This window comes from Thermobia domestica, chromosome 3 (genome assembly GCF_964235325.1).
Source record: "Thermobia domestica chromosome 3, izTheDome1.hap1.1, whole genome shotgun sequence".
Classification (NCBI taxonomy): domain Eukaryota; kingdom Metazoa; phylum Arthropoda; class Insecta; order Zygentoma; family Lepismatidae; genus Thermobia; species Thermobia domestica.
Window position 1 is genome coordinate 89,452,414 of NC_137456.1, and position 18,812 is coordinate 89,471,225.

Here is an 18,812-nt window from a genome sequence, read left to right on the forward strand (position 1 = left end):
TATAATTACCTTCTAACAATCAAAAAAATAGAATACACAATTCGTTTAAGAATGTAGTCTGGAGCAATCTTTAAAGATCAGACACAAACTAGTTGAAATGCTCATTCTTCGAAGGAGAATAAATTTATGGAAATATTATTTGCGAAATATTCAAACCCAGTAGCGGTTTCTGACGTAGGGCTACCGGGCTACAGCACGCTTCCTATGTTTGTGTATTTGCGTTAGACTAATTTTAGTTCAAAAAATTTTCATCTATTCATTTGTTTAAACTGTTCATCAATTAACAAAATACAGAACTTTCCCATGACGATCTTTTTCGAGCGTGGAGCGCGATTATCAGCGCCTTCAGCAGTGTGGAAGTTGTACTAACGAACCGAGCGGGCTGTACTGAATGGAGCCCGCTTGAACTATACAAGCCTATATCTCTAGCATGGAGCAAAGATCTCAATATGCCTTGTCCACTTTCCTTTTTTTACACCCAGAATAGCTTCCACCGTGCTGTGTTAGGTTGAGCCCGAAGACATTCTGCGCAAGCGCTAAGTATTCCTCTTTCTCGCTTTCTTTTGCTTACTGGCGGCGCTCGCCGCTCGGTTTTGTCTTTTCTCCTCTTTTTTATTTTCTTTAATCCTAAAGGTCCGGGAACCCAGAATTGTCGGGAGTGTATATTAAATGAATTGAACATTTTTGACACAGATTCAGATCGTAGCAGAATTATAGCGCACACATTTAATGGGGCATCGGTAATAAGGGATCAATTAATGACGTACAATCTAAAATTAAAGAACACTTTCCTTTGGCACACTACGTCCATTGTTAACCAATTAAATTTGATAATGGGAAGAACTGCATCTCAAAATCAATCGGCAAGGGTTTTCTTCTGTAGTCTTTCAGGATTTCCACATTTTTCCTCCTGCTCCCCACAGCGTGTATCTGTTAAAAAAAAAAAAAAAAAAAAAAAAAAGTGGCTGTACGACGTATTCCGAGTGGGTCAGCTACTAAATGGAATTTCAAGACACGAACCGTCAATTCTATCTATGAAAATTAAAATGTTTCGAAAGAGTGCTTTTCAGAACTAGAGAAATCCAACACAGGGAATTCATGTTTTGGTTAGAATTCTTTCACAAAATAATGCCGCATGTGAATATTTTCTATAATCAAATTCAGTGCAGGCCTACCATTAAAGTACAAACAGTACTTAAATATTTAATTGAAGCCATTGAGAAAATTCGGAATGACACAGACAATATTAGAACAAGTGATATTTTTCTTCCAACAGTTGGTAAAACAAATATGGGCGGATTATATCTTGCAGAGTACCCAATGCCAAAGAAGTATGTGATCACATTTCTGCGGATGCGCGAAATAGACGTGAGAAAACAAGCCATTTGGATGCCGCCATTTGGATTCTGCAAATTTTTTAGTGATTTTTCTGGAACATTTCTGGACACTGCGGTTGAAAGCTACCCAATGTTAGGTAAGCAGTGACTTCGCACTGAGCTTTTGGTTCTGTCAGCTTTTCTTTAAAAACAATTACAGAACAATTTTAGCGAAATAACAACCCTTTTGCAAATAACAGTGACCATACCAATGTCCACAGCAGAGCCTGAGAGATGCTTTTCGTCTCTAAAGAGAATTAAGACATTTATGAGGAATTTCCGTAGGTCAGGAAGGTTAACTGCCCTTGCCATGCTCTCGATAGAAAAAAGTTTGATCAACAACATGGGTGACTCCAGGGTGATAGAAAAGTTTGCCAACATTAAGAATCGAAGGATGGATATCAACTTCCGCCTTCAGTAGATAAATACACGTATATATATATATATATATATATATATATATATATATATATATATATATATATATATATATATATTGTAGCACGCTTTGTTAATGACAGTACGAGCCGCCACTGTTCAAACCTCTTCCCCAATAGAATAGCATATCAATCGAAGTGAAATGAAAAAGATCCAAATGAATCCAACTGCTAACTATCATCTAGATTTATTTTAAATAGCTAAAATATTTACTCACTTTGGAAAATTGAGATATTGTAGCAGTTACCTTGCTTCCTTTGCTACATTGCCAGAGCTTGAATTTCCTGAAAGTATGGGCCATGCTGTCACAGATATGTAAGAAGGAGTTTAAATGTCGACTTTCATCTTCCTATGATGAGAGCTTCGTCAGAAACTCTCTTTTTCGTAGTTTATTTTTAATACTTCTTTCCTCGCTTAGAATATGTATTGTATGAAAGTAACATGAGAAAAACCCGGCCAGAGTTAACTAACAAAAAACGCAGATTTTGGTAAATGAACTTCGGGGCCATTCTTCGCGAGCAGTAGTGCACATTTAAATTGTTAAAATTACAAACTAGAGGAGCGCAATAGGCAGAAATAGTGGGGAAAGCGTCTTAAAGATTTCAACTCGCTGCATGTATGACACGAGCCGAAAAGGTATGAAGTGACGGCGTGGCAGAGTTAGGAGGATCCTCGTCTCCTATGCAAAGGGACCTGGGTTTGATTCTTGCTGGAATCAGTTTTTTTTTTTGTTTTTTCCTTTAACCAATAAAGTAGCCATTTGTAACTACACAATTTTTAAACATTGTTTCTATGTTCTCCCACTACATAAATAATTTTCTTGCACAGAACTATTTTCATAGATGAGACGAATTTTAGAAGTAAATTAAAAAAAAAAAAAAAAAAAATATCTCGCATTCTTCATGCGCATTTAGCGTATATCGAAAGCATGGAACAATTATAGTTTATGTCAAAAGAAATGAGATAAACTAACAATCCTGGTTTAAACGTTACTATATTGCCTGTACTATACTCTTACCAACATTCGCGGTAAGGTACGGTTAGGTTAGGTTGTGTTTACTTAAATACGGTTGTCTTACATATATATGTAACGCCGATTTACCAATTTTAAAATCGCATTGCCTGCAAAACTCAATTGTATCAAAGAGTTTCAAATTTTTATACATATATGTTACTACAAGGGTAAAATTGTTATCGAACTTGCGCTGGTGAAGCTCGGAAAGAGTGGAGGCAGGCGAGTATCACACTCCATGCTAGGACAGGTACTGTTCGAAGGTCATAGTATGTCTTTAAAAGTGTGATTCAGTTATCAGTTTACTAAGAAACGATATTACAGTGTTTTAAGTATTAATATACCGGGTGCGTCATTTATAATGTCAAACCTTGATGACGGAGAAACCAAAAGAGAGAGAGAAGCGAAACTTTGCACGAAGCAACTATACCAAGGGGCAATTGGTAGACGTATTATTTGACATCACCGGATGAACAGTGTTGCCAACCCAATATAAAGTTATGATTTTTAAATGGAACGATCTAAATTGTATGTCATAATTGAATTCAACACTAAAAAGGAAGACGAAAGATATGTCACCCGCAGGTCAGTGTTGCAAACTTCTCGAGAAATAACGCTAAATATGTGTCACATTTAAACGCCTTTTGCACACACAGGGAGTGAGATACACACTAGTTCTGCACAATAATTTAAATATTGGCCAGAACGGTTTAAATTGACACCAAGTTTAGATGGGTTCGTCAAACAGTGTTGACATAACATAAAAGACAAAAGGTCGAGTTCGGATATGGTGCAATAACTCGAAAAAGGCCATAAGTATTTGGTCTAGGAATTAATTCGTGCGGTTGGTACGCACACATTGAAGCTGTAGTACAAACACAAAATACATAAATGCCTTAAGGAAAATATTGTCCATCGCTAGCCACCACTTTCGCCCATCTGTCAGGCAATGTACGGATTCCGTGGCGAAAGAAGTCCTCATCCTTGGAAGCGATCCAGTCAGAGACCCAGGTTTCGATATCTTCTGAAGAAGTAAACCGCTGTCCAATCAAATCGTTGTTCATGCAATCGAACAAGTAGTAGTCCGAAGGAGCAACGTCTGGTGAATACGGCGGGTGGGGTAAAACTTCCCATCCGACATTTTCTAAATAGGTTTTGCGACATGTGGGCGAGCGTTATCATGTTGAACAATAAGTTTATCATGTCTGTTCTCCCATTCTGGTCGTGTTCTGGCCAGAGCTTGCTTCAAACGCATTAATTGTCGTCGATAACGTTCTCCATTCATAGTTTCACCCGGTTGCAGCAGCTCATAGTACACCACACCTTTCATATCCCACCATATGCACAGCATAACCTTTGCACAGTGAATATCTCGTTTTGGTTGTGATGGACCTGGTTCACCTGGTTTCACCCAGGCCTTTTTTCGTTTAGGGTTCTCGTAATGGATTCACTTCTCATCACCCGTAATAATTCGATGCAGAAACCCCTTTCTGCTCTGTCGTTGAAGCAGCAATTCGCAAATGGATTTTCGTCTTTCAACGTCTCTGTCTTTCAATTCATGTGGAACCCAATGTGATATCTTTTGAATCATTCCCATGGCTTTCAAGCGTTTGGAGACTGTTGTTTGATCAACGCCTAATGCTGCTGCAAGTTGTTCCTGCGTTTGACACGAATCCTGCTCGAGCAATGCTGTCAATTCTTCGTCTTGAATTTTTTTTGGCTGTCCAGCTCGCTCTTGGTCTGCCAAGCCGAAATCACCACTTCTAAACCGTGCAAACCACTTTTGACACGTTCGCTCAGCTAGAGCATGGTCACCATACACTTCCACCAAAATACGATGACTTTCAGTCGCACTTTTCTGCATGTTAAAGTAATGCAGTAGGACACCCCGCAAAAACACTTTATCAGGCACAAATTGCGCCATGTTCACTTAACTAGAAACTGGTGTTGTTGACGCTTTAATCCACTGCCCTATACTACGAACGATACGCGATGACAGGGGTTTGCAACACATGTGTGGATACACGGAACTGTGGGACGCTCCGTTCGTTGCGCCATCTCTTGTCCACCCGCACGAATTAATTCCTAGACCAAATACATTACGGTTTAAAATTTATAGGACAAGTTGATATGTCATAAGAAACATTCTGACGTTTATTTGAAGTCGATAAGTCAAGTACTTACCGAGATATTCGGAATTTTGTAAAAGCTGAGAATTTTGCGCTATAGAAGTTGGTAACGCTGTCTCAAATTCCCACTTTTTCCCTCAACGTTGACGAATTCGTAAAGAAGTGGTTGAAACAAAATATAAACATTAATAAACACACATACGATGAAAAAGAAACTTTTTTCAGTACTTGAAATGATTTATTAAGCGTAATTTACTGGATATGGAAAAAAACGTAAGAAAGTAATAGTACTTCATATGACAAGATAATACAAAGACGTAGAAGACATATAGGTACCTATTAGCTACTTTCGCAAGATGAAAATGTTTATCCTCTTATAAGTTTGGGACACCAATATCAAAACAATCCCATATTCGCTGTGTACATTACTAGCATGGTACCAATTCCTGTTAAAAACACGACTGATTGAAATAATTAGACTAGGGATGGCCAAAATTTTCCGGAATCCGGATTCCGGAAATTTTGTTTTCCGGAATCGGAAAATTTACTTTCCGGAATTCGGAAAAATTCCGGATTTCGGAAAAAATCCGGATTTCGGAAAAATTCCGGAATCCGGAAAAATTTCGGAATTCGGAAAAATTCCGGAATTCAGAAAAAATCCGGATTTCGGAAAAATTCCGGAATTCAGAAAAATTCCGGATTTCGGAAAAATTCCGACATTCGGAAAAAATCCGGAATTTAGAAAAAAATCGGAATTTTTCCGAGATCCGGAATTTTTCCGATTTTACTTTCCGGATTCCGGAAAGTAAAGATTCTGGAATTGGCCATCCTTAGCTAGTAGCTGTTAAAAGAGAAACAATAATGAATAGGCTATATATACTGTATTAATTTCTTGTAGTTGGATATGTCTTTATCATTTACGTAGACAATTGCTACTGCAGTTATTTACTACTTTATGAGAAAGGTCTTATTTTCACACACAAAAAAGTCGCCGGTATGTCTCAAACATTATCGCGTTCTCACCTGCAGCTGCTCCAAAGCACTGCAAACTACTTTTTAACCAGGCGAAAGGCAGTGAAGGAAAATAAATCTCAACAAATATTCTAATAACATTCGCTTATTGTCAACATACCTACAGTGAGCGCAGAAAGTGTTCGTACACCGTGCATACTTTATATTGAAAACAGCTAGCATGAGAACGGGAGGTGGAAAATATATATATAACCAGAATTAAGACTACACATTCATACATTTTATTTCTATATACAAGAGAAAGGGCAAACAAACACAATCACTGTTTTGTTCAGAAGAAAAGAGAGAATTCCTTTTTTGTAAACGCAAAAAGTCACCGTACACTTATGCTTGAATTAATGTTTATAAAGTATATTATGTTATTTAATATTTTGTGGGATTACCCTGTGCGTTAATGATTGTCTGTAGTCTTCGTGGCATTGATTTCACCTGTAGAAGTTCGTAGTTCTGTAGCTTCGGGACTGATTATGTCCCATTCTTCTTGAATAGCTTTTCTTAGGCCTTCTTTAGTAGACAAGCTGTGCTTTCTGATTATTGTCTCCAGAACAGATCATAGATGTTCTATGGGGTTCATGTCTGGGGATTGGGGAGGTGTGCGAAGCTGTTTCAAGGTATTATAGAGACAAACCTTGCAGACAGGCCTCGTTCAACAGTACAAACAATAATTGCGATGTATAATGTTTCTATCACTGTGCGAAACCATAAAAAAAATAATAATAAAATAATAATAATAATAATAATAAAAGAACTGGAAGACCAAGAGTGTTGAGTGAACAAGTTAAACGTTACATTATTAGGGAAAGAAAAAAGGTTCCAAAAAGTAGTGCTGTGCAATTGGCAACGGATCTGGAAACACGCGGTGTTAAAGTATCAGCCAGTACAGTGCGGAATATTTGCAGGGTATCATGGTCGGATAGCCAGGAAAATGTTGTGGGTGAACAAGACAAATCGTATAAAGAGACTAAAGTTTGAAAAAGAGTATAAAGATAAGGGATCAGGCTTCTTTCTGGAATAGGGTCATATTTTCGGACGAAAGTAAATTTAATTTTATCGAGTCCAATGGGAGGCGTATGGTATGGCGCAAGGTGAATACAGAGATGAATCCTCAAAATCTCGTCCCTAAAGTAAGACACGGAGGAGGGTCCGTGCTCGTCTGGGGTTGTATGAGTGCCTCATGAGTGGGTCGTCTCCACCTTATCGATGGAGTGATGATCCACAAAGTGTATATTAACATATTAAAGGAATATCTCCATACTAGTGCGCAGAAGATGGTTCTTGAAAACAATTTATTGTTCAGCAAGACAACGACTCCAAACATACAGCGGAAAATACTCGATTGTGGCTACTCTATACAGGGGCGGATCCAGGACGGACTTCTGGGGAAGGGGCGGTCGGCAGTAATACTGCTACTTTTAAGAGCTCCAAACTTGTTATGGATGGGTTTATTTATATATAAAATAAGAAAGTTTCCTCTTGTGGGGGGATGGCCCCGATCGCCCCCCTCTGGATCTCCCCCTGAGGTTTGCTATCTTTCTCAAAGACTTACCCTTCTTATGCACTTTAATAATTACTTTTCTTGTCTCCTCATTTGTTTCTGTTCGGTTGCTTCCCATTTCGACAGCCCACCGTGCAGTTTTTTCACTCCTATTCACAACTAAACTCATTCTGTTACTCGTCATGCTATACAGAGGTGTATACTCAGGTGAATACTAGTGAACCCCAGTTGTGGTATCTTTGTTTCGTATTCGTACGTCAGGTGTACGATCACTTTTTGCGTCTACTCTATACATTTTCTACGGAATTTATTTACTTTCTGACCATTAAACTTGTCTTTGTGGTTCTTTATTGATATATTCATAAAGCTTAGTTTTCATTATTCATATTGTATGTGTTATTACACTTCTTAAATTTTCTGTTTCTTTTTCGCAGGCATTCTCGTTTCAATAGCATAGGTGTACGAACACTTTCTGCGCTCACTATATGTACAGTAAATACAAATTTATAATTTTTGACTTTACGAAGTATACAATGTAATTGTTCAATAATTAACATAAGCAGGCATTCATTAATTTATATTAATATAATAATTAACAAAACCAATAAGCGGGTGATTGGTGACTCAGTGGTAGAGTTTTCATCTATGGTATTCTAACCCAGGACATGTGGGTTTTCGATGGCTAATTTTGTGTTCGAAAATTTTTCCGGTGGTAGGCCTAATCTTGGTTCCCTTTCTTATATTTGTTCCATCATCACTCATTAACGAATTTAGTTTATCAAAACTCTATAGCCATATATTCATTCTGTCCGTCAGTGAAACAAACAGTCTCAAGAACTATCTGATGGATTACCAATCAATTTTGGCCATGATGTACAGAGTCAATAGTTAAGAATCGAGTTCCCTGATGAATGTAATATTCAAACCGGAAGCGGTACAAACCACCATTTCCGGTTTTAATGTTAATCATTATATAGTAAATATGGTAATAGATAGCGAGAAGCGGTTTCCAGTAATCGACATATATAACATTCATGTAGATAGAATGTTACCCAGTTTGTGCATCTGCTGAAAATAATGAGCTTAGGTATTTAGAGAGCATTTTCCGCTTTAGAAAATGTGTGCTTGGTAAAGAATGTAGAGAATTAGCTGAGCCAGGCACGTAGCTAGAATATGGTAATAGGAAGGAGGGGGGGGGGGTCTGTCACGAAATACTGTGGTTATTTACCAGGGGCTCAATCATTCTAAACTATTTTATTGGCAACATATATTGGTTCGTTTAGCCAAGATTTCTAATGGGGGCATGATATGAAATACTGTGGTTACACACCAGAGACTCCATCAATCTAAATATTTTACTGACAACATACCCATATTGATTGGTTAGGACAATAAAATGAGGATATATTAGTAAGTATTTTAATAAGAAGCTATGAAGAAATCTCGAGTAAAAGAATATTTAAAAAGTATTGAAAAAGATATCGTCTTCCGAGGTCATTCGAACGGTGTCGAGAATTTTGCGTCTGGGAAATTTGCGCCCTACCTCAAGAACAGGGAAAATTGCGCCTGCGATGTACCTCCACCGGGAAGTTTGAGCCCTGCAAAATAAAAGAACCTATTGGAGCTTACGCATTTCCTCGGAGGGGCTGACATTACAACATAAACAATCCTCCCCCCACAACCATGCCATTTGTGATTTATTTTCATTGTGGCTATATAAGGGGAGAATAAACTTCAATATAAGCCAAAAGAACACAACGGATCAACGCAATCACTGCTTCTTCCAGAGATGATTTTAGGGGAACACTGGCCTCCCCAGAGCTCTCAGAGTGCCCCCTCGGAGGAGACCAAAATAATACGTCTATAATATAATAATAAATAGAATAGTACCAGCAGTGACCCCCCTCCGGAATACTAAATGTGCCCCCCGGAACATTTTTCCTGAAAGAACGACTGAACGCAATTGTGTGTTTGAAGTGTAATTCCAGCAAGTAAACACACTGTACATAGTTTTCTTGATAACATTACTGAACTGATTTTACATTCACTTTACATTTTCTTTTCTATATTTTGTGTCCTGAAAAGCCAAACAACTCGCAAGGATTGTGAACAGAGATATCTGGGTAGAGCCAAACAGCCTTTTGTAGATTAAATTATACTCTTTGATTATATTAATAAATAATTATATATCAGTCATTTATACGTTTATTGTAAATTTTGTAGTATAATGAAAAATTGTATTTGTATGGATTGCCCTTTAGTGAACTAAAATTGTATTTTTTTCATTTGTTCGGAATATTATAACGGATGGAGTAACTCACTGAGACGATGAGAGGCAAGCCTAGTTCAAGTGCGAGTGGAAGTTACTTTACACAATACAATAATAAGTTGAATTGTAGGGCGCTAACATCCCAGTGCAAATATATAGCCGGCGCATTTTTCCCTCTTTTTGGGGTAGGGCGCAAACATCCCAGTGCAAATATATTGCGAGCGCATTTTTTCCTATTTTTGTGGTAGGGCGCAAATTTCCCGGGCGCAAAATTCTCGCATTCAAGGAAAATATTATGTCCGTGAAGTTGACAAGCCACTTATGTCAGACTCCAATTTCGACTTTAAACGTCGCTAGTGCTACGTTAGTGTTCGATAGTGACGCAAATCGTTAGTACTCCAACTGCATGCCAACACGCCCACTTCTAAGAATCATCTCAAAAATGAGGTTAACCGTTAGAGCAAGTAAGTGCTCATTGGTGCGATTAACATTAACGTTAATGCCTCCATCATACGGCCCTTTGAGTAATAATAACAGCACGTTTTTTGCTAGTCTCAATGCGTCCCTATATTCTCGCGAACATTCTGACGTGCCCAAGTTAGTTACTTTTTTTGGGGGGGGGGACTATTGTTTATCTGTTATTGTTTATTGTTTATTGCTAATCTGCAGGGTAGTCCTTACATTAATATGCCATTGTCCTTGATAATCATTGCGTATTTACAAGCAATTTGTTATTACTGTTAGAAGATATCAAAAAACAACAGATAAAATCTACTACTTAACGGTTCATATTTTTCTTTTACAGTACATAAACGATTAATAATAATAATAATAATAATAATAATAATAATAATAATAATAATAATAATAATAATAATAATAATAATAATAATAATAATAATAATAAGACTATTCCAGCATAAAAGTTATCAATTGCATCACACTGGCAACAAGCGACGCATATTTTAACTTCATAAAAAATCGTTTCTCACGATTTTCTGGAAAACTACGTATGATAACATCTTCATTATGTCAAGTTGTTTATCTCAGTGTGATATATGTCTTACCTCTGGACAATATTACAGTAAAACAAAAATTTAAATATTAGGAGTACATCGTACTTTTAGACTACATCTCATTAACCATGGGAAGATTGAGTAGTGTATACTTTAGGATGTAAGTTTCAGCTTAACTTGCATCATACATTCTTAGGATTACAAAAAGGAAATTTGTTCGTTTGCATTTGAACAAAATTCTTAGGATTACAAAAAGAAAAAATAATTTTTCCGAATTCCGGAATTTTTCCGAATTCCGGATTTTTTCCGAATTCCGGAATTTTTCCGAATTCCGGAATTTTTCCAAATTCCGGATTTTTTCTGAATTCCGGATTTTTTCCGAATTCCGGAATTTTTCTGAATTCCGAATTTTTTCCGAAATCCGGATTTTTTCCGAATTCCGGATTTTTTCTGAAATCCGGAATTTTTCCGAATTCCGGAATTTTTCTGAATTCCGGTTTTTTTCCGAAATTCGGAATTTTTCCGAATTCCGGAATTTTTCCGAAATCCGGAATTTTTCCGAATTCCGGAATTTTCCGATTTTACTTTCCGGATTCCGGAAAGTAAAAATTCCGGAATTGGCCATCCCTAAATTAGACTGTTTGCTTCAAGAGAATCAACACAAGAAAGAAAGTGCTCTGCCAAGATGGTCAAAGCTCTCGCTTTGGCGTAGTGATCAAAGCGCTTGCTTGTTACACGTGAGGTTGCCAGCCTGGTAACTGAAATATTGTTATTGTAACTTTTGGCAATTTAATATGGCCTCGTTCGGAGTGATGATTTATAGTCTGATGTCTAATCCATAAGATTATGTTTTTTGCGCAGTGTTTGTTTTTTCGGGTACAAAAAAAAAAAAAAAAAAACAGTAACAAGGTTTTATGATAGATGGCAGCAGAAGTAAGCAGTGCCAGGAGTGACCAATAAACGGCACAAATAGTATCCACTATCCTTTAGGAGTCGCTAATCATGGGCAATACGAAGTAGTGTGCGTGTGTTCAGGAACGTCATTCAATTGAAGAGGATTGTTATGATGGGAGTTGTAAGTGTTGCATCTAGTTCTGTGTTGAAGTGAACTGTGTTGTGTCATTGCTTATGCTTCAGGTGTAAAATGGTCCGTTTTACAATAGCAGAAAAAATTGATATCATCTTCATTTACGGGTAGGCACAGAAAAATGCTAGCAATGCTCGAACATTGTATGCAAATCGGTATCCAGACAGGGAACAACCTAGTTTGAATGCTTTCTATCGAATAGTGAAAACGTTTTCGGAAACAGGGAATGTGCACCCAAAACCGAAGCAACGACGAAGGACTGTAACAAATGAAGATGCCGAAATTGATGTGTTAGCGGCAGTGGCTGCAAATCCCCATATTAGTTCACGCGAAATTGCACGAGGTGCTGCAATATCGGAAAATAGTGTTTTGCGCATACTGCATCGCTTTAAATTCCACCCATTTCATGTATCATTACATCAAGAGCTGCATGGGAACGACTTTCAAAATCGCGTCAACTTTTGTGAGTGGGCATTACACCAAATACAAAATGATCCCACGTTCTTTTCACGTGTCCTGTTCTCCGATGAAGCAACGTTTACAAACCATGGGCAAGTTAATAGGCATAATATGTATTATTGGTCCATAGAAAATCCCCGCTACGGATGGTGAAACATCAGCGCCCATGGAGTGTCAATGTTTGGTGCGGAATTATTGGTGACCAATTAATAGGACCGTATTTCATAGATGGTACATGGAACGGAGTCAAGTACAGACACTTTCTGAATGGAATATTATCTGAATTGATAGAAGCGATACTATTGCAAACACGCCTACGTATGTAGTATCAGCATGATGGCTGCCCGGCTCATAATTTTCATGAAGCACGCTCCATTCTAAACAGGAAGTTCCCCAATCGGTGGATTGGACGTAGTGGCCCAGTTTCGTGGCCTGCTCGTTCGCCAGATTTGTCACCTCTAGACTTCTCTCTGTGGGGTATTCTCAAAGATGAATGTTATCGAGAACTCCCCACAACACCAGTAAATATGCGAATGCAAATTAGCCGTGCGTGTGCAAGGATTTCTCCTCGAACATTGGCTGATACTCAGTTGAGTTTTAGGACTCGCATTGAAAAGTGCATTGAAGTGAACGGTCACCATTTTGAACATTTGCACCACTAAACGATACGACGGGTCAAGCTGCTTTGCTGTGACAAATCTGGATTGAGCTACGAAGGTATGTATCATATGTTTGAAAGATTTGCACATATTGATATGTGGGGTTACCAGACGTGCTCTTTTATGAGTACATGTACTGTTTTCCAAGGTATTCACTTTTCTACCCTCTCATTTTTAAGTGGAATATTCTTTTGTACTTTTTTTTAAAATAATGTGTGACTCCTGAGATGCTGAATACTTTTTCCATGTATATGTTAACAGGAATTGGTAACATGCTGGTAATGTATACATTGAGTATTGGATTGTTTTGATATTGATGTCCCCAACTTATAAGAGGATAAATATTTTCATTGTGCGAAAGTAGCTATTAGGTACCTACATGTCTTATACGTCTTTGTATTATCTTGTCATATCAAGTCCTATTACTTTCTTACGTTTTTTTCATATCCAGTAAATTACGCTTAATTAGTCATTTCAAGTACTGAAAAAAAGTTTCTTTTTAATCGTATGTGTGTTTATTAATGTTTATCTTTTGTTTCAACCACTTCTTTACGAATTCCTCAACGTTGAGGGAAAAAGTGGGAATTTGAGACAGCGTTACCAACTTCTATAGCGCAAAATTCTCAGCTTTTACAAAATTCCGAATATCTCGGTAAGTACTTGACTTATCGACTTCAAATAAACGTCAGAATGTTTCTTATGACATATCAACTTGTCCTATAAATTTTAAACCGTAATGTACTTATGGCCTTTTTCGAGTTATTGCGCCATATCCAAACTCGACTTTTGTCTTTTCTGTTATGTCAACACTGTTTAACGAACCCATCTAAACTTGGTGTCAATTTAAACCGTTCTGGCCAATATTTAAATTATTGTGCAGAACTAGTGTGTATCTCACACCCTGTGTGCGCAAAAGGCGTTTAAATGTAACACATATTTAACGTTATTTCTCGAGAAGTTTGCAACACTGACCTGCGGGTGGCATATCTTTCGTCTTCCTTTTTAGTGTTGAATTCAATTATGACATACAATTTAGGTCGTTCCATTTAAAATATCATAACTTTATATTAGGTTGGCAACACTGTTCATCCGGTGATGTCAAATAATACGTCTACCAATTGCCCCTTGGTATAATTGCTTCGTGCAAAGTTTCGCTTCTCTCTCTCTTTTGGTTTCTCCGTCATCAAGGTTTGACATTATAAATGACGCACCCGGTATATTAAACAGCGAAATTAGCCTAAAAATATCACAATCCACCCAAAAAAGACAGAGCAAGTGAGCTTTTGGTAAAAGTACGTGTGTTTTAATTTCTTTCTGGTAGAATATGCAAGGAGAGAACGTGTCCTTCAAAAAGATTGAGATATACCTGTTCGCCCAATAAATAATTAATCATTATATCGCTTGTTGGGCAGTGTGGCTTTGTTATTGTTTCTCTTTAATATTTTATATAGTACAATATTTCTAATTTCGTTCTTGGGAAAATGAAAAAAATCGTGCAGTTTTACTATACGGATCCCCAGAGAAATTCATAGAAAAAAAAACATACTTCTTCATCTCTGGTTTCATTTTCTGTACCTTTAGCAATCATTTTCGAGGTGTATAGTAGTAGTAGTAGAAGTAAGTAGTAGTAGTAGTAATAGTAAGAGTAGTAGTTGTAGGAGTAGGTATAGTAATAGTGGTAGTGGTAGTATTCGTATGAGTAAGTAGTAGTGGTGGTGGGAGTAAGTAATGGTAGGAGCAGGAGTAGGTGTAGTACTAGTAAGAGTAGGAGTAGTAGTAGGAGGAGAAATAGTAGTAGGAATAGTAGGTGTAGTAGTAGTAAGAGTAGGAGGAGTAGTAGGAGGAGAAATAGTAGTAGTAGGGGGACCGCGCCAAGGTTGGACGACGACAAGCCTGGACACTTTTTATGTCCAAGCTTGTCGTTGGCCAACCTTGTCGTCAGCGACCCAAAATGAGATATGTCAAAGCATCTCGGGGTCGACCCCGACAAGCCTGGACACCTTCAGGAATGTGTCCAGGCTTGTCGTTGGCCAACCTTGTCGTCAGCGACCCAAAATGAGATATGTCCAGGTTTGTCGGGATCGACCACGACAAGCTTGGACACCCCAGGAATGTGTCCAGGTTTGTCGTCGTCCAACCTTGTCGTCAACGACCCAAAATGAGATGTGTCCAGGCATGTCGGGATCGACCGCGACAAACCTGGACACTTGAATAATGTGTCCAGGCTTGTCGACAACGACCCAATTTGAAATGACTGTTTCAACAAACTCTACCAGTTAAGGCGTTTCCAGTTCATACATACATGCCCTTCAATATAGATTTGCATGGCTCGCATCTATATCGCTATTGGCTGATTCTCGCCAGTCAGCTACTGCCCTCTACTAGAGGATTTCGAATTATTTTAAATTTATAAATCTTTTATTAAAAGAGATTATTATTATTTACAAAATTTTCGTTTTATTTAAAAAATTACAAGCAGTATTTAGCAATCGTTGCAATATTTCCGCCAAAAAATCATGGTGCATAATTTCAAAATGGAGAGCGCAATATACAATTCGCAATTTTCGTCATTTCAAGTTGAAATTTTGAGAATTGAAGCACGAGACACACGAATATTGTTGCATATATTTTGGAGCTGGATCAGTCTACAATTTCAAGATAGGGGCTCCTTCGTAGCCTAATGGCTAGAGCGCTCGCCTTTGGCGCGCGTGGTCGCGGGTTCAAATCCCGCTGGGAGCCCAGCGCCTCGGATTCAAGCCGGAGTAGTGCTTCGAGGGCACTTTAAGCTGTAGGTCTCGTCTCTGAAATGGCCTCGCTGCTGAAAGGAACGTTAAACTGCCGAACAAACAAACAATACAATTTCAAGATGGCAGCCATGAAATCAAAATGGTGGGCATCCAAGCTAGAGGTCACAATTCTCGACGTTTGAACTTGAAATCTGAGGGTAAATTTACAGGACAGTCAAAATTTTCTATGCTAACTTTGGTGACGATGCAATTTTTAATTTCTAAGTAGAAATTTTGAGGGTAGATTTGCTGGACAGTCAAAAATTTTTCAAGTTGATTTTGGTGACGACTCGATGTAAAGTTTTAAGATGGCGGCCATTATTTCAAAATGGCGGAAATCTACGATATTAAAGGTGCACCTTTCGTCATTTAAAATTGATAATTTGAGGGCAGAAATACGAGACACTCGAAATTTGTTGTATTTTGCAGCCTTCAATGTGGCGGCCATTAGTTCAAAATGTCGGGCATCCACACTACACAGCATAATTTCTAGTGTTTTAATTTGAAATTGTGAGGATATAAGCACAAGACATTGTAAAATTGCTGTATAGATTTTGACAGCGATTTGAGGTAAAAGTTTAAAATGGCATCCATTATTTCAAAATAGTAAAAGTGCCTTTTTTGTTTTGGTCTTTTAGCTTGAAATTGTGTTTAAAGGTAGAAGCAGAAGACTGTAATTTAAAGAAAAAATTCAAATTGGCAGCCACTTGTAAAGAATACAGATACTCACTTTACAGAGAGCAAAATTCTGTGTTAGGATGAGATACTATAAATTTACTGTATACACTTTCTGGGCGATCCGACGGAAAATTTCAAAAGCGTCACACTATCGAGCGTAATTTTTGCTCTTTCTAGTAGGTGCACCTGGTCTGTACACCTATTAGTTATACTAACTTGTGAGAAATGTTATTTAGTGAAATTTTGAATAACATAGTTTCGAAGAAATCGAATAACGCCCCATCGTCTTTCTAGTATATTATTATTATTATTATTATTATTATTATTATTATTATTATTATTATTATTATTAAAATGTAGTATTATTCGAAAGAAGTATATCTATATATTTCAGGCTGCGATCGCAGTTCCAATTTTGTTTTTCGAACTTTGATTCTTCTTCTTCTTCTTCTTCTTCTTCTTTTTTTTTTTTTTTTTTACTATGAATATATCGAATAATCCCAAAAACAAGAGTTAGAAATCCTTGAGACTTCATTCTAATAGGGATTACTACTCATTCCCTGAAACAAGAAAACTCGACAGAAAACGAACGATATAACGAGCAGTAAGTCTTTACAGTACTATCTCACTCAAGCATGCATACACATTTATTTTCATTTAGCAATAGATAATTATAGAATATGAAATTCATATATGTACGTGGGTCGTTTAATAAGTATGTGGCCTGACCCACTTTCAGTTGAGGGAGCCGCTTGAATTTTGGCAAAGAGATTACTCCTTCTCCACATATCCACCACGCAAATTTACACACTTCTCCCACCGGTGCTTCAATGCATGTATGCCATCTTTGCAAAATTGGGCAGGTTGCTCTTGGAACCATGCTGATGTTGCAGAAATGAGGTCCTCAGTTGAAGAGTAACGTTTTCCCCTAAGAAATTTCTTCAGCTTCGGAAAGAGGAAGACGTCTGACGGTGCTAGGTCAGGCGAGTATGGGGGATGCGGCAAAATTTCGTACCCACAAGTTTCTGCTTGTCTCCTGGCAATGTCAGCATTGTGACACGGGGCATTGTCCTGAAGCAGCAGCACACCTTTTGACAGCTTTCCTCGTCTGGATGTTTTGATTTTTGCCCGCAACTTTGCTAGCAGAGCACTGTAGTATTGTCCAGTAATTGTGGCTCCCTTGGGAAGGTAATCGGTCATGATGATGCCCTCACAATCCCAAAAAAACACTCAACAACACCTTGCCAGCTGATGGGACCACACGAGCCTTTTTTTTGGGGGGGGGGTGACCCCTTTGTGACACCACTGCTTGGACTTCATTTTGATCTCGGGATCAAAGGTGTGGATCCACGATTCGTCCTTTGTAAGGAGACGGGGGATAAAAAGTCCTCTGAGTCACGATTACACAGTTCCAAACATTGCCTTGATGCTTGCACGCGTTGTTCCTTCTGTAAAGGTTGCAGTAGTCTTGCAATCCACCTGGCACTCAATTTTGACAGGTGCAAATGGTCATGGATGATCGTTTCGATGGATCCTATACTTATTTTGACCTGTTGGGATAGTTCATGGATAGTTATTCGTCTGTCTTCCAGGACTTTTTTCACAGTGTCATCATCAATGGCTGATTGAGGCCTTCCTGGTTTTGGATCATCTTGCACTGACGTCCGACCATATCTAAATTCCTTGTGCCACTGTTTCACCATGCTGTAGGATCGGGCAACATCGCCATACACATTGGTCATCTCCTTGTGAATCTCCTTGGGAGATTTTTCCTTAAGAAACAGGTACTGAATAACTGCTCTGGCCTCAACTTTGTCCATAGTCACACCTTGTCATGGATTAGAATCTGTAACAAAAAAACAGTTTAGGTTAGAAGACTGATATTTTGCAATATTTCTATACAGATGTGTAACATTCAACATTATTGATGTATATAACCTATCTCAACTGGAAATGCGTCAGACCACATATTTATGGAATGACCTACGTATTTACATGATTTATTACAAAGTTTAAATTGTTCTGTCGTAGTCTCTCGTAGCTCTTTGCACCGAATTTTCTATTTTGAACCTTCGTGGAGTTATTTACCCGTGATTTATTATTACAATGTTTAAATTGTCCTTTCTAATAAAGGAAAAGTTTAATAATTTTTCGCATATTAGTCCTCCCCCCCCCCCCCACACACACAGAGGTCGAGATGGTTATAAAGATGAAGCCACACCTTTATAATTGCTCATGTTTTGATATTAAAAAGAGAAGTATAACATGACTTTTAATAGAGAAGTATAACATGACTTTTGGTTACGTCCTGCAATGTATGATTAAAGAAACCTAGAAGGTAAAGAAAAAATAACAGAAATATCTTTTATATTTACT

General features: G+C 37.9%; 1 protein-coding gene across 1 annotated transcript; it reads right to left on the reverse strand.

Moving 5' to 3' along the window:
- Nucleotides 1-17,752: 17,752 nt before the first annotated feature.
- On the reverse strand, nucleotides 17,753-18,256 carry LOC145681861 (protein GVQW3-like). Its single transcript, XM_081753469.1, has one exon. The coding sequence runs from the start codon at nucleotides 18,254-18,256 to the stop codon at nucleotides 17,753-17,755; it is 504 nt and encodes a 167-aa protein (XP_081609595.1).
- Nucleotides 18,257-18,812: the final 556 nt, after the last annotated feature.

Excerpts from the sequence above, each read along its gene's own strand:
- LOC145681861 (XM_081753469.1), bottom strand. The coding sequence starts at position 18,256 with ATGGACAAAGTTGAGGCCAGAGCAGTTATTCAGTACCTGTTTCTTAAG.